The sequence below is a fragment of the Microcebus murinus genome, chromosome 2, assembly GCF_040939455.1.
Source record: "Microcebus murinus isolate Inina chromosome 2, M.murinus_Inina_mat1.0, whole genome shotgun sequence".
Taxonomy (NCBI): domain Eukaryota; kingdom Metazoa; phylum Chordata; class Mammalia; order Primates; family Cheirogaleidae; genus Microcebus; species Microcebus murinus.
In genome coordinates this window covers 283,389-299,261 of record NC_134105.1, presented here as the reverse complement: position 1 = coordinate 299,261, position 15,873 = coordinate 283,389, and the positions used below count along the sequence as shown (strand labels likewise).

General features: G+C 54.3%; 1 protein-coding gene across 1 annotated transcript; it reads left to right on the top strand.

Moving 5' to 3' along the window:
* The first annotated feature begins 313 nt into the window (after positions 1-313).
* WRAP73 (WD repeat containing, antisense to TP73) lies at positions 314-15,252 on the top strand. Its single transcript, XM_075993357.1, has 12 exons — positions 314-464; positions 3,106-3,258; positions 3,814-3,930; positions 7,955-8,027; positions 9,689-9,792; positions 10,568-10,654; positions 11,009-11,143; positions 11,230-11,307; positions 12,732-12,819; positions 13,810-13,935; positions 14,410-14,601; positions 14,912-15,252. The coding sequence occupies exons 1-12, from the start codon at positions 396-398 to the stop codon at positions 15,052-15,054; spliced, it is 1,365 nt and encodes a 454-aa protein (XP_075849472.1). The 5' UTR covers positions 314-395; the 3' UTR covers positions 15,055-15,252.
* Positions 15,253-15,873: the final 621 nt, after the last annotated feature.

The following is a 15,873-nucleotide window of genomic DNA, read 5'->3' as shown; positions in this document are numbered from 1 at the left end:
GATAAGGGAGTAATTGTTCCCCATCAATGCGTCCCATACAATATTTGGGAACATACTTACACTGGAAAACGATTTGTTGCTTATCCGAAATTCAAATTTAACTGTGCGTGTTGTATTTTATTTGCAGCCCTAACTGTAAGGGACCCCGATGCCCTTCGTCCCTTGGGGACGGTCCTGAAATCCCGCGTCGTAAGAAAGGTGGCGTCTCCTTTAAAGCGCGCCGGCGCGGGCGGGAGAACTACAAGCCCCACAATGCCGCGCGACCTCCCGCGGCGCTGATAGGCTGCGGCTCGCTTCCGCTTCCGCTGACTTCCGGCCGCGGGGGCCGGCGGCGGCGGTTGCTGGCTGCTGCAGTGCAGAGCTGTTCCCGCGGCCTTTCGGGAGCCGGGGCGGCCATGAACTTCTCCGAGGTGTTCAAGCTCTCCGGCCTGCTCTGCAAGTTCTCCCCCGACGGCAAGTACCTGGTGAGCGGCGGCGGGGGCCCGGAGGCGGGCGCGCGATGGGGCGGCGGACCGGAATCGCGGGGAGTGGGGCGGCCGCGTCGCCCGGCGGTGCGAGCAGCGTGTGTGTGTGTGTGTGGGGGGGATCTGGCAGGTGCGCGGTTCGAGCAGGTGCGAGCAGCGTGTGTGTGTGTGTGTGGGGGGATCTGGCAGGTGCGCGGTTCGAGCAGGTGCGAGCAGCGTGTGTGTGTGTGTGGGGGGGGATCTGGCAGGTGCGCGGTTCGAGCAGGTGCGGGAGGCACGCAGGGGCGGAGCGCAGGTAGATCCCCCACACAGGTGCGGGACCCTGGCAGGTACGCGATTCGAGCAGGCGGAGATTCGAACAGGTGCGGGAGTCACGCAGGGGCGGAGCGCAGGTAGATCCCCCACACAGGTGCGGGACCCTGGCAGGTACGCGATTCGAGCAGGCGGGGATTCGAACAGGTGCGGGAGGCACGCAGGGGCGGAGCGCAGGTAGATCCCCCACACAGGTGCGGGACCCTGGCAGGTACGCGATTCGAGCAGGCGGGGATTCGAACAGGTGCGGGAGTCACACAGGGGCGGAGCGCAGATAGATCCCCCACACACATGCGGGACCCAGGTAGGAGCGGGGTTCCAGCAGGTTCTCGGGATCCCCGCAGGTGCGGATTCGAACAGGTGCGGGAGTCACGCAGGGGCGGAGCGCAGGCAGATTCCCCCACAGGGCAGGTGCAGGACCCCCGCGGGTGCGGGATTGGAGCAGGTGCTGGAGTCAGGCAGGGCGGGGCGCAGGCAGATCCCCCACACAGGTGCGGAACCTGGGCAGGTGTGGCCTCCCTGTCCACGGTGCCCACCTGTCAAAGGCAGGTATGGGAAGCAATTCCTGTGTACATTTGAGGGTACAGGGGCTGTCAGCTCGTTGTTCTTTTGTCCAAAAGGCAGACTTGCCATTCTGTCGGTGGTAAAGTGGTATGGGGTACTTTGTCATCTTTGCTAGCTCTCCTCACTGTCTCTCTACTGCCTGCGGAGCGCATGATTTAAGTAATTAGCATTCCATCCCCAGGTACAGAAAGGGTTGTCCTCAAGGTAGGGATTTGAGCTCTTCATTCCTTGGGGGGCAAAATAGTGCATAGATCACTGAGCTATCACTTTAAGTTTCAAAATACACCTTATAACCAGTGTACATCCTCAGAAGGGGTGGGAGGGTGAGGATAATTGGCATTTGAGAGCCAATAGGGGAAGATTCATGCCTTTTTAAAAGTGTATCCTTTTATTTATCCACCAATCTTCTTTTTGTTTGAGCCCTTGTTAACATTCCTGTTATCTTCCTCTAGGCCTTCCAGAATATAACTCTAAAGTTACATGTTAAAACTTTCCTTGTGGAGGTGTTATTTCCAATCCCACAAAGCAGCATTCAGCTACAAATAGAAAATGTCTTTAGCACAAATGGCATCTTCAAAAACTTTGGTATATTTTTCAAAGCGCCCCCCCCCCATATATTAGGGTTTTGTTTTTATCATTTATGGTAATTTCAGTGAATTATAAAGAGAGAGATTTGCTTGCCTAATTTTGGTGCTTTTTTGGTTTGTACACTCTGGTCAAAATATTGTGAAACATTTGATAATAATGTGTTACTGGAGTGGTGTTCATGAAAGCACTGCCTTGCATACTGGGTAGAGCAGGTCTGTGTTTCCAGTTTTAATATCTTGTAGGAGACTGTGTATGGTTTTTCCAAGCATTGGTAAAAATATTGCATTTTGTAAGGAATTTATTGTAACTGATCACTGTTTTCAGAGCTTCATGTGAAAAAAATAAGTGTGATGGATATTTGTTCCAATCTACAGTCACCCTCCCTCTCTTTTTCCCATGGTAAACTAATGTGACCTTTATAAAACACAAACTAGTCACCTAGTTTGACCTTGATACATAAAATAATGAAGCAATTCACTTTTAAAAATTCTTGATTTTTAAATGGCAGCATAATGTACAATCAGCAGGTGAATAGTTGGACATTATCTGAATTCAAAGTGTTTGCTTAGATGTGGACATCATTAACAAAAGACATGAAGAAACTGTATCTTTAAAATAATAGTGTCAACAGTTGAACATTTTCATTTTTAGCATTAGGAATAAGTTAATGGAGATAAGTGAGTATTTATGAAGCATCTTTCTATTTGCAGAATTTAAAGCCTGTGTGTTGACCTGTTCGTTTGGCTGTGAGTCAGGCACTCTATCAGAGAGTGTGGTTTTCGTGTCATGCTCACCGGCAACTGTGAGGCCGCCTTCTCCTTTCTAAATTCTGGGAAATTGTCTAAAAGCGATAAAGTAGGGCAGGGATCAGTTATTAGTTCACAGGAGAGTTTTTTCCCACTTTAGCTTTTAACATCCAGTTAAGGAAGGAATAGAAAATGCTTTAAGTAGAGAGTTTTCAATACTCTTCATACTTTATATTAGAGTATAACCATTTTGCAGCCTGGCTGTGCCTCTCCACTTGCTCTTTTGTTAACTCACCTTAGTCTGGGGCTGGCTCTGGGATCGGTGATCTAGAGTGAAACATGCACACGGGAGAGGAGACGGCGGCACCGAAGGCAGGGAGCCCCGGCCGCCTTCAGAGCAGACGTCCTGTGCTTTCTTTCCCATGTTCTAGGCTTCCTGTGTTCAGTACCGGCTCGTGGTCCGTGATGCGAACTCCCTTCAGATCCTTCAGCTGTACACATGCCTGGACCAGATCCAGCACGTGGAGTGGTCGGCAGACTCTCTCTTTATCCTGTGTGCCATGTACAAACGGGGGCTCGTGCAGGTATGTGCTGTGTTGGGGTTCGAATTAGGAAACCCTCCCACGAGCCTCACCGGGAAGGAGCGGTGTTGTTCTGTACCCTGCTAGTTTGGGGAAAAGACAGTGCAGCTCACAGCCAGTTTTCTTTTAAAATTATTATGTTCTCTGGTAGTTTAATCCAGGTACTTTTAAAATGAGGAAACAAAACATTCTTAGTCTCTAAGCAAATATAATTCAGATATAGGAGGTATTTACAAACAGCAATCTAGGTGCTTGGATATTGTGTGTTTTAGGAAGTCCTAAAGGAAATTTTTTTGTACACCCAAAGCTTAACTAAATGAGGTCTTAGGATTGGCAACATGAATAAACTGTTTTAAAACTACAACAAGATGAAATCACCAAGAGGGGTGGCTTGCTTTTATGGTGGAATCTAGTGCCAGTCCTTCATAAAGAAAGATTTTTAAAGATAACCCGTTTTGCCCTGTGCAGTTGGTGTTAAGTGAGTGCTTTCTCTTGGAGAAGACCCGCCAGAGCGTGCTCATTCATGCACAGCCGTGCATGTCTCTCTTACGGATCTAGGTCTGGTCTTTGGAGCAGCCGGAATGGCACTGCAAGATAGACGAGGGCTCGGCAGGGCTGGTGGCGTCGTGCTGGAGCCCGGATGGGCGCCACATTCTCAACACGACCGAGTTCCACGTAAGTGCAAGCCCTGAATGCGCATGTCATTGACCAAACTCGAGCCTCTCTGCTGTCTTGGAATAGCTCGAGAGTGTTAAAGGGGTGTTCTGCAGGATAGCCGTCCCCCTTGTCCTCCGGGGTTAAATTTTAAGACCCTCCCCACAGTGGATGCCTGCAGCCATGTACACACTGTTTTTTCCTAGATATGCATCCATGTTATAAAGTTTAATTTATAAATTAGACACAGTAAGAAGTTAATAACAATAACTAATAAAATATAACATTAAATATAATAAAATATAAAATATAATTAATAAACAACTATTAATACAATAATCATTAATAGAATTGATGTACTAAACAGTATAATTATATTAATATAATAATAGCATTAATAAAATAAAATATAACCATTCACAATTTCATAGATAGAAGATTTGTTCTTGCTGTAGGTGTTAGCAATTGCAGGCTACGATTCTTTTTTCTTTTTCTTTCTTTTTTTTTTTTTTTTTTGAGACAGAGTCTCGCTTTGTTGCCCAGGCTAGAGTGAGTGCCGTAGCATCAGCCTAGCTCACAGCAACCTCAAACTCCTGGGCCCAAGCGATCCTCCTGCCTCAGCCTCCCGGGTAGCTGGGACTACAGGCATGCGCCACCATGCCTGGCTAATTTGTTTCTATATATATTAGTTGGCCAATTAATTTCTTTCTATATTTATAGTAGAGACGGGGGTCTCACTCTTGCTCAGGCTGGCTTCGAACTCCTGACCTCGAGCAATCGCCGCCTCGGCCTCCCAGAGAGCTAGGATTACAGGAGTGAGCCACCGCGCCCGGCCTCTTTTTTCTTATTAAATGGAGAACTTTTACCTTTTCACGTAAAGGAAGCACTTTGTGGCTTCTCTTTGGCGTATCCGAAGTGCCTGTGTCACTACTGTGCTTTGGGCCTGTTACCAAGTCAAGTCGGGGGACTCAGACACCAGCACTGGACACAGAGCATTGTAAGCCCAGCAGTATTGTGGTATAGTCTTTCTGTCCAGTTTTAAAGAAAAATAAGACATTTTAGAAATCTTAACTTACATTATTAATGATTTAAGCAGTCACTTTAATTCAGCGATAGGAGACGAGCTTCAGAGTGAACTCGCCGCGCCTGTGCTTGGAGAGGCGGTCCGCGGGGTGAGTCGGCGCCGACAGCCGCGGCGGTGCTCTGCAGGCGCTGCGCGCTCTCCGTGCCAGGGCGCGGCACAGAGCTGCACGCGTGAGACCCGACGGCTCCTCAGAGGCAGTTTGGGCAGTGTGAGCACAGCTCAAATCACGAGATTGAGTGCAGGGTCTTTGGTGTCGGCGCTGTGTTTTTAAGATGTAGAGAAGTGCATGCGTCTCTTCAGTGATGTGCTTCGGCTTTTTAGTGTGCTTCCAAGGCTATGTTGTTAGCTGCATACAAATTTAGAGTTGTTTCTAAGCAGACTTCACTGTTTTCCTGGTGAATTAAACCTTTCTTGTAATTATTCCTCTTTAAGTCTTATAGTTCTTTGTACCTTAAAGTCTGTTGTATCAGATATTAATATAGCGGTACTTCATGGTTGGTTTTTTCATGGTATATCTTTTTCTATCCTTTTACTTTCAACCTTTCTATATCCTCAAATTTTAGTGTGTATATTACAAATAGCCTATAGTTGGCTTAAAACCAGGCTGGGCACAGTGGCTCACACCTACAGTCCCAACACTTTGGGAGGTCAAGGCATAAGGATTGCTTGAGTCCAGGAATTTGAGACCAGCCTGGGCAACATAGCAAGGCCCAGTCTCTTAAAAAAAAATTACCCAGTCATTGTGGCATATGCCACTAGTCCCAGCTACTCAGGAGGCTGAGGCAGGAGGATCCCTTGAGCCCAGGAGTTTGAGGTTGATGTGAGCTATGATGACGCCACTACACTGTAGCCTGGGTGACAGAGCGAGACTTTGAGACTCTGTCTCAAAAAAAAAAAGAAATCTAGGCTGAAAACTTTTTCTTATATGTGAATAAAGCTGATTAAAACAATTTATAAGCAATAAAATCCACCTGTTTTAAGTGTACAGTTCAGTGAGTCATTTGTGCATAATCACCACCCCAGTCAAGATCTGGAATGTTATGCCCTGCTGCGAGGGCTCCTCGTGCCCCTGCCTGCTTTTTGTCACCGTAGTCCTGCCTTTTTGGAATTCCATCTCAGTGGGAGCCGGTGGCGTGTAGAGTTTTGTGTTTGGCTTCTTTCCCTGGGCCCCACGCTGTTTTTGAAGCACACCCGAGTGGTGACGTCAGTGGTCCCTTCCTCCTGTTGCTGAGAAACACTGAACCCTTCCCACGCGCCCGGGCTGGGCTGTCGTCTGTGTGGGCGGCTGGCGGTCTGGCCGCGGGACGTGGTCCTCCAGGGGTCATTGCAAGTTAATAGAGTTGACGGAGGCGTATGTTTAACTACCTTTTTATCTTTCTGGATTTTGTTGTTGTTGTTGAGACAAGGTCTTGCTCTGCCACCCAGGTTAGAGTGCAGTGGTGTCATCGTAGTGCACAGCAACCTCATGCTCCTGAGCTCAAGCCATCCTCCTGCCTCAGCCTCCCGAGTAGCTGAGACTACAGGCACGTGCCACCATGCCCGGCTAATTTTTCTGTTTTTAGCAGAGACGGGGCCTCGCTCTTGCTCAGGTTGGTCTTGAACTCCTGACCTTGAGCAATCCACCCGCCTCAGCCTCCCAGAGTGCTAGGATCACAGGTGTGAGCCGCCATGCCCAGCCAGTGATGGAGGCTTAGAGGACAGGGCACCCCGTTGGCGTGCGGCCCAGTTCCCTAGGACAGCAGGTGTGTTTGAGTTGCGCATCACGGAAAGTGGCCTCTGGGGCCTGCTTTCCACACTCAGGACACGCGTGTCCTCAGCTTGTCTCCCGGGTGCCGCACACGTTGCTCAGCAGTGCGGTTGCGGACGTCAGATTTTCTTTTCTTTCGTAAGAAGAGATGATATGCAGAACATTAAGTTGGTTTCATTTCTTTCACCCTCCTTGAATTAAAAACTCGGTGCCGTTTTCAGGAGTCACGCCAGTGTCGATGTGCGCTGCGCCCTCAGCCCCGCCCTCGGGCGGGAGCACGCACTTGGCCTGTCGCCCTCCTCTCAGAGGAGGCCCTGAAGGGGACCCGGTGGTTGGTGCCGCCACGCCCGCTGTAGCTTGGTCCTGGTGTGGGTTCGCGTGGCCGGCCGGCGTCTGCCCCAGCCGAGCAGCTGTCGGGCCCGTGTGTTAGTAGCTACCAGACTCTCGGGGGCCGGGACGGAGAACCTTCTCAGCAACGAGAGTCTTCCCTTGTAGGCTCCACGGGAGTCTCAGCATGAAATCTGGGAGTGGGTGAGCTGTGCGTGAGCCCTAAAGTCTCGACGGCACGATCAGGGTCAGGCTGCCCTCCCGGGTCTCTGCACCCGCCAGGCCCGGGTCAGTCCTTGCTGGGACACGATCTTCCTCCAGCCTCCCTGTGCCAGCCCCAGCTGCCTGCGTGGGCCGAGGGGGGAGGTGCAGGCGGTGTCAGTGGCGGTCGTTCCAGACGCAGCCTCCTCTGGGAGCAGCCGCCCGTCCGCCACCCACCCGACGCGGGGCAGGCGCGGCTCCGCTGTCCGGTGAAGCCACCAGGAGCCAAATGGGATCCACAGAGCAGGTCGCCCGCACGTGGAGGAGACTGGACGTTGTGCTTTCCCCATACCAAGATTTTTCTCTGACTAAATAACTTTTTAGGCTTACTATAGTGTGCAACTTGTGCTTGCTTTGAAATAGCTAACTGTAAAATGCCCTTATAGCTAACTTTGTGTCACTCAAATATATTGTCATAAAATGAAAAAAATACCAAGAACCTAAATTTACTTTAGTAACAGTAAAACGTGCGTTTGAATACGCTTATTAAGACGGCTAAGTCCTGACGGCTTCACTTCGGCAGTCTGTCTTGTCCTTGGGCGCTAGCGATGGGGGTTGGGATCCAAGGCTCCTTCTAAAGGTGCTAAATATGTTCTGTTTCCTTTCTCTTCCCCTGTCCCCAACAGTTACGGATAACCGTCTGGTCCTTGTGCACAAAATCTGTATCTTACATCAAATATCCTAAAGCTTGTCAGCAGGGTAAGTCTGCCAGCGCGACTCGAAAGCCACTTCTTTGCAGCTATTTTGGGGTTCTTTGGACCGTTTTGTCATGGAACATTTCGAACAGGCAAAGGTAGCTCAACAACACTCAACTCCTAGCCGGTCTTTTTCCTCTCTACCCACCCCCCACCCCTTGGGTTATTTTAAAGTGTGTCCCAGACCTCCTAATACTCCATCTGCAGATATTTCCATATGTGTCTCTAAGGGACAAGAGTCCCCCTTTAAACATGACCACCGTGACTAAAGAGGATGCCGTTTGAGACATCAAAGACAGTGGTGTTTGTGGGAGCCCCTTGACCCCTCCCTGCCTGCAGGGACGCACCTCAAGCTTCCTGTTCCGAACTGCACATCTCTCACTCTTCTGTTGGCTAAATCTGATCTCTTGGTAATGGGGAGAGCACACCTGTCACCTCTGGGCCTCCCAGGGGAGGGATCAGTGACAAGTGTCCCCCGTCGAAGCCTCCGAGCCACCTGGAAGAAAGGTGGGCTGTGGCCACCACCAGCGAGACTGAACGGGACGGCGTCGGGCTGGCGCGGTGCGGCCCGGCAGGTCTCGAATTGCAGTGAGGCGTCCCCTTCCGTGGGCAGAAGGAAGTTTCACCATCTGAGTGACGTTTCCATTTTTCTCTGCTGCTGTCAGCACTTTGCAGACTGCATTCGAGTGAGACGCAACTGTACATTTATTTTCATAGTTTGAATCTTAGTGTCTCTTCTAAGATGAGATACATATTTCTTGAGTGGAAATAATAGTTATATTATTTAATGTTTTGTGTTTTTTTTTTACTCAGGAAGTATGAATTTTGACTTAGGACTTTTAAAGCTAATACAGAACTGGAAAATACAGTTTTTTTTCAACCTGAGTATTTTTCAGATTTTCATCTTAAATTTACTTCTTGCAAATAATTAAACTCAAAAGTGACAATGAAGAATGTTGTAGCCAGCTGGCCTTTGCCCGGCCGGAAGCGTCCCCAGACGTCCTGCGGTTTATAAATTTGGTCATCCCGAGGCACTGCGTGTTTTCAGTAGTAGTTGTGATCCATCTGGGTCAGGTGACCTGGCATTCCTTGCACGTCAGTTGTGGGTGTGTGCAGGGGCCTGTCCCTGTCTTGGCTGTGCTGTGAGGGGCGAGACCACGGCTCTTTGCAGTGAGTGTTCGTGTCTGTCTGCAGAGACTTGGGCGTGGATGGTCGGTGCTGTTCCATCCTCTCCCCTCTGCCTGCTGCTCATTCTTTTTTTTTTGAGACAGAGTCTCGCTTTGTTGCCCAGGCTAGAGTGAGTGCAGTGGCGTCAGCCTAGCTCACAGCAACCTCAAACTCCTGGGCTCAAGCGATCCTCCTGCCTCAGCCTCCCGAGTAGCTGGTGGGACTACAGGCATGCGCCACCATGCCCAGCTAATTTTTTCTATATGTATTAGTTGGCCAATTAATTTTTTTCTATTTATAGTAGAGACGGGGTCTCACTCTTGCTCAGGGTGGTTTCGAACTCCTGACCTCGAGCAATCCGCCCGCCTCGGCCTCCCAGAGTGCTAGGATTACAGACAGGCGTGAGCCACCGCGCCCGGCCTGCTCATTCTTACTGAAGAGCATGGCTGCTGCGGCTCAGCGGCCTCTCCATCCCCGCGTGCTTTCCTCTCTGGGCAGGAATCACCTTTACCAGGGACGGCCGCTACATGGCGCTGGCGGAACGGCGCGACTGCAAAGACTACGTGAGCGTGTTCGTGTGCAGTGACTGGCAGCTCCTGAGGGTGAGGCGTCCCCCCCGGCTGGGACTGCAGATACCCCATTGACGGGAGAGGGAGTGGGGTGCGGTGGATGTTCCTTAAAGTCTCAGGGACCGTTGGTGCCATACAGAGCAGTGCGCTTGGCATTGCCGAAGGGTGGGGTTGCTGTGAGTCCCTGCGGGTGGCACGCGGGGGGGGGTGTGTGTGCAAGGGACTTGGTGGAAGTGGTGCGTGCTGGTGTGTTAGAAGTTAATGTGCTGTCAGGTGGGAGCCTTTGTCCTGTTCCTGTGCGTGTGAATGGCATTTGCATGTGTGCGAGCTGCATGGGGAGGTGAAGTTCAAGTTCACGTGACTGAGGGCCTGCCTGGGGAGACGCTTCCAGGTGCCGCCAGCACACAGAGCAGACGCCGAGCACGGTTTCAGCACGACTCCGTGTTAGGCAGAGGAACCGCCGGGCTGCCGAGCGCAGACCAGGGAACGCCCCGAAGGGACCCGTCTGAGCGGGTCTGCAGGGAGCGGCCCTGCCAGGCAAGAAGGCGGCAGTGCCCCTGTGTGCAGGCGTACAGACCGCGGCCGTGGCACCGCTCCCCGCCTGGTGCCGACGCGGGCACGGGTGCTGTGCCGAGCCCAAGTTCAGGGATTCGATGCACTTACTAGGATAGAGGTGTAGAGATTTCATCCATTTCTATATAAGAAAATGGAATGCTGAGTGTGTTAAACAATTAGTTATCAAATCAATGCAGTTATTTAAGAAAATATTTTGGAATTTTAATCTGTTTTTCCCTCCTGTCTTTGGAAGCACTTTGACACGGACACCCAGGATCTCGCAGGGATCGAGTGGGCCCCGAATGGCTGTGTGCTGGCCGTGTGGGACACCTGCCTGGAGGTATGAGGATGCCCAGGTGACGTGCACTTTTAAGGAGGTTTTACCTGAATGTATATGATGCTTTCTGAATGCAGCAGTACGGTTAACTTTGTCTTATTTCAGACGAGTTGAACTTTTGTCAGCAAGTCATTAGATTCATATCCCAATGTCCCCTTTTCTGCGTGTTGATGTCACTGTTTCTCTAGGGATACTCTCAATTCTAGGGGATAATCTAGAACTTTCCCACAGCCGTGGAGGGGGTTTCTGCCGTCTGCTGCATGCTGTCTGCGCGCCGCGTTCTGCAGCGGCCGAGTCTGTGCCGGGTCCGGTGAGTGTGGCGCACTCACGGGCAACGGCGGGATGTCTCGCCCGCAGTACAAGGTCCTGCTGTACTCCCTGGACGGCCGGCTGCTGTCAGCGTTCTGTGCCTATGAGTGGTCCCTGGGTGTCAAGTGCGTGGCCTGGAGCCCCAGCAGTCAGTTCCTGGCGGTCGGCAGCTACGACGGAAAGGTGGGGGCCGGGGCGGGGCGCCTGGTGAGACCGACAGAGCCGCCGGGCTGGGCCGGGCTGTGCTCACCCTCGCGTGGTCCCCTCAGGTGCGCATCCTCAACCACGTGACCTGGAAAATGATCACGGAGTTCGGGCACCCCGCAGCCATCAGCAATCCCAAGATAGTGAGTGTGCAGCGCGTGACTCTGCCCGAGCAGTGTTGTGGGGGCGGGGCGCTGCTTTCCGCTTTGCAGTATTTATCGTGATGTACTTTTAACTGGGGACTTACGTCACCCTAAACATTTGCTAATGTAACCTTTCCAGGGCCCGACTTTCCCAGTGGCCTTCGTCCTTCCTGTCCACGTTGGCCAAGGGGTCTGAAGTGGGCCCCTTACCGGGCTCTTCCCTTCCCCCAACCCCAGCCCGGATGTGTCCTTCCTGGTCTTTCTAGATGCAGGCCCCTGACCTCTGCAGAGATCAGGGACTCCTGCCCAAAGCTGCAGGCATCTGCTGTTGTGCGAGGCCCGGCGCTCTGGCCAAGTCAGAGAAGAGCAGTCAGACCTGTGGTGGGGGCAGGGCAGCCAGGGCTAGGGCTGGGAGAGCCGGGCGACTCCATAGGGTGGCAGGGGGTGGTCGCCAGCCAGCAGGGACTGGATGGGTGAGGCAGGGGCCTGGGCAGGGAGCGCGGCAGGCCAAGGGAGTGGGAAGTGCTAAGGTCCTGGGGCACATCCTCTGTTCAAGGGGCGTTGGCAAGTGCCCCCTGTGAGTGCCTCCTGCCTGCCAGGCACTGCGCTGGGAGGCAGCCGGGAACAAAGACAAACCCATTAATGAGAGACCCGGTAGAGCCAGGCTAGATGTGGTGAGGAGGACAGCAAGGGGCTGGGGGCCGTATGCACAAGGGAAGTGACGGCCAGGGACGTGCCTTGTAGGGCTGTTCTAAGTGAAGACCAGAAGGGGTTTCAGGCAGAGGGGACTCCCCTGGTGGGTGGTGGCTCTGGAGCGCCCAGGGCCCGGGCGGCTGCACAGGTGAGGAGGGAAGCCAGGGTGCAGGGCTGACCGGGCAGGCTGGGGAGTCTGTCTGCGCTCCTGCCTTCCTGCAGAGCCCGGCTTCAGAATCGCAGATCTGCCCCGGCCAGGGCCGCCCGCCTTCCCCCACCCGTGCCGCTGGTCTTCGCTTGCCAGGCTCTCGGCCAAGGATGTCCTTCCTCGGGTCTGTCTGCTGCCCCCCGGGCCTGCCCACTGCCCTGGCCCCTCAGCAAGCTTTCTGTCACCGATTGCGATGAAAGGCTGGCGTGTGCTCTGATGAACGACCAGCTGCGCCACACAGTGGCCTCCCGTCCCTAGATGCCCACTTGCACACGTTCGCCATTGTGCTTTCTAAAGGGCAGACTGCAGTAGGACCTGAGGGGCGGGTGGGCGCCTCACCTCCCAGGGGGTGGGCTCATGCTCTGTCTGCCCCGAGATGGGGGGACCCGGTGTTCACGGCACGCGCCAGCTCACCCGCGCCAGCTCACCACGCGCCCCCACGGGCGTTGGCCACCTGTCTCCTCGGCCCCTCCCCCATCGTGAGGCGGGCAGTGGGCAGTGGCGGCCGCGCTGTGTCTTTCAGGTCGTGTATAAGGAAGCCCAGAAGAGCCCGAAACCGGGGCTGGGCCGCCTGCCCTTCCCGCCCCCCAGGGCCACCTCGGAGAGTAAATGTAAGTGGCCCCTGAAGGTGCTTGTGTTCTTATTTTATAAGTGCAAATGATGCCTCTGTGTCCGGGCACATTTCAGATGTCCTGTATTCGTTAAAAAATGCATTTTTCCTTTCCTGTGCTACCTCATAGCCAGTGTGTCTCTCAACCTGTTGACCCTGAGATTGTTTGGAACCCAAAGCACTCAGGCTGGCCACCGAGGCACGGTCTTTGCTGGCGGGCCCTGAGTGTGACAGCTGGAGTGTCAGCGGAGGGCGGTGCTTCCCAGTGAGACACAGGGGCGCCAGGTGGCTGGCACTCACCAGGGCAGATGCGGGAGCAGCGTGGCCTGGCGCTGAGTCTGCCGGTGCCTCAGTTTCCTCATCTCTCAAATGGGCACTGTGGAACCACCCACCCAGCAGGGCCACTGGGGACATGAAGAACCTCCTGCTTGATTAGCAGTGGAGTCGCTGGGCTAGCAGTGAGGCCCTGCAGTGCTGCCTGGTCCCCGAGGGCGCTCGGGTAGGGCCGCGCCCCGCACGCACCTGCCTCACTGTCACGGCGCAGCCTCTGCTTCTGCTTTGTGATGAATGGGTGCTCTGCACCTGCAGAGTTTGAGAGCAGAACATCGAAGTTGAGACTGAAAGCAGATTGTAAACTAAGATGCCAGAAGTGGGTAGAAAAAAGCAAATCCTGAGACGTGTGAGCAGCTGCAACTGCCACTGGGTCGGGGTGGTCCCGGAGCGTGTGCAGGCACTGCTGGGGCTCCAGAGGCCGCCACGTCCACCTGGACCCCAGGTCAGGGCCCTGCAGGCAACAGCGCCGCCCTCCCCAGGGGGCTTGTGGGCCTCTCACCGTGGCCGCCAGGCTCCCGTTACGCCCCGATTGGCTACAGGTAGCATTTTCCTTCCCTCCGAACTGAGGCTCCTCCTCCGGCTGTGGGCAGGGAAGCCTCTCGGACGCGCGCGGCTTTCTGCCAGGGTGACGACAGCATGCTCTCCCTTTGGGCCCTAGATGAGATCGCCTCCGTGCCCGCCTCCCTGCAGACGCTGAAGCCCCTCGCTGACAGGGCGAACCCTAAAATCGGCGTAGGGATGCTGGCCTTCAGTCCCGACAGCTACTTCCTGGCGACGCGCAACGGTCAGTGCCCCCAGTGCCGCCCGTCCGGCCACCCTGTCCTCGGTGGCAGCGTAGGGACAGCGGGAAGAGATCAAGTGAGGGCTCCCCACACGGTGCCTCTTCCCACTTCACTGCTGAGGTAGCAACGGTTCTGCCCGCAGAAGCTCCTGGAGGAGCAGGGCCTCACCTTTGTCACGGTGACAGGAACACGCCAGCTCAGGCGCCCTCACTTGTCTGCTCACGTCTCCCTCTTCACGGGGGGAGCCAGGTCCAGGGCAAACTGCAGCCCGTGGCCTGTGTTTAAGGATGATTTTTGCATTTGTAAAGGGTTGTAAAAAGAAAACAAAGCAAGGAGAAACACAAGTCTGTCCTCTAGACTTGGGCGCCACCGCGGGGCGTCTGCACCCGCCGCCCCCCTCACCTCCCACGCTGAGCCGATCCGCACAGCAGGGGGCTGGGGCCAGGCCGTGACTCCAGCCCTCCTCCCTCCCTCAGACAACGTCCCCAACGCCGTCTGGGTCTGGGACATGCAGAAGCTGCGGCTGTTTGTGGTGCTCGAGCAGCTGTCCCCCGTGCGCTCCTTCCAGTGGGACCCGCAGCAGCCCCGGCTGGCCATCTGCACGGGGGGCAGCAAGGTCTACCTGTGGTCCCCGGCAGGCTGCGTGTCCGTGCAGGTGCCCGGGGAAGGTGAGTGCGCCCAGAGCCCTGGCAGCGGGTCCCGCGGCATCAGGCCGGCTGGCGAGTGAGCTCAAGTGGCTAAACCCAGCTGCCTTCCACAGCGCTGAGTGAGGCCCGCCCCCGGCCCTTCAGTAACCTCAAGTCCGGAGCCCAGGGGTATGCTGGACACGGGGAGCCCGTGAGACAGAAGTAGCCCCCCCCAAGCTGGGGTGGCGTCAGGCTCTAGCCTGGCTCTGCCCACACGCAGGACGAGGGCTGCCTTCGCCCTGGGACCCTGGCCTCTCCTGCTCTAATCTGCTGGCCACCTGTGTCCCTCTAGGAGACTTTCCCGTGCTTTCGCTGTGCTGGCACTGCAGTGGGGACTCGCTGGCCCTCCTCAGCAAGGATCACTTCTGCCTCTGTTTCCTGGAGACCGAGGAGGGGGTCGGCCTGGCCGTCAGACAGCGGGACGGCCACACGTAGGAGCTGTGCACACGCCCGTGTGGGGGATGGAGCCACCTGCATGCTGCCAGCGTGGGCAGGGATGGAGACTCCCTGGAGGGGCCGACTGCGATGGTGCAAACTGGGTGACTGGGTTCTGTTTTGCTATGGCAAGCCACTTTTGTAAATATGTATAAAACTAATTTTTATTTAAAATAAATATTTGATAATTTATACAAATGCTGATGCTTATTTTCTTGAAAGGTTTAGAACACAGGAAGCTTTTCTTGGGTTACATTCTTACATTTCTGGTTCAGTCTTAAGCAGGATGGACAACCTTAAAGTAGTTGAGCCCCTGCAGCCAGGCTTCCCTCTCGACAGACCTGGCTCTGCGCTGGCTCCCATTCCAGTCCCTGGGGCCTTAGGAAAGTGGCGTGGATTTCCGTGGGGCACGTGTGGCCTCCCTGTGGTCGGACTCACTGTGGAGTGCAGTGCTCCCCTCGGAAACCGCAGGTTCGAGCAGTTGGTCAAGGCCGGGTCCCTGACCTGAGCTGGTTCCGTAGGGAGTCAGTCTGGTGACCCCTCAGACTTGAGAACCAGTGCCCGGGGCTGCCCACCCTGGCTGTCTGCAGGAGGCACCTGGGCCCGCCGGACAATCCCATCAGTCTCTCCAGCAGGTGCCCTGCAGGCCGGGCTCTCGCACTACAGGCAGACAGATGAGGACTGCAAACCTAGGCTGTGTGCATGCGTTGTCTTTCTGTAAAGGGAAGAGCTGTGCCCAGTAAGCACCAGGCTGTTAACTCAGAAGCCCCATCACTGTTCATGCAGAGCCGAGCTCAAGCTGCAAAATAAACTCATTTA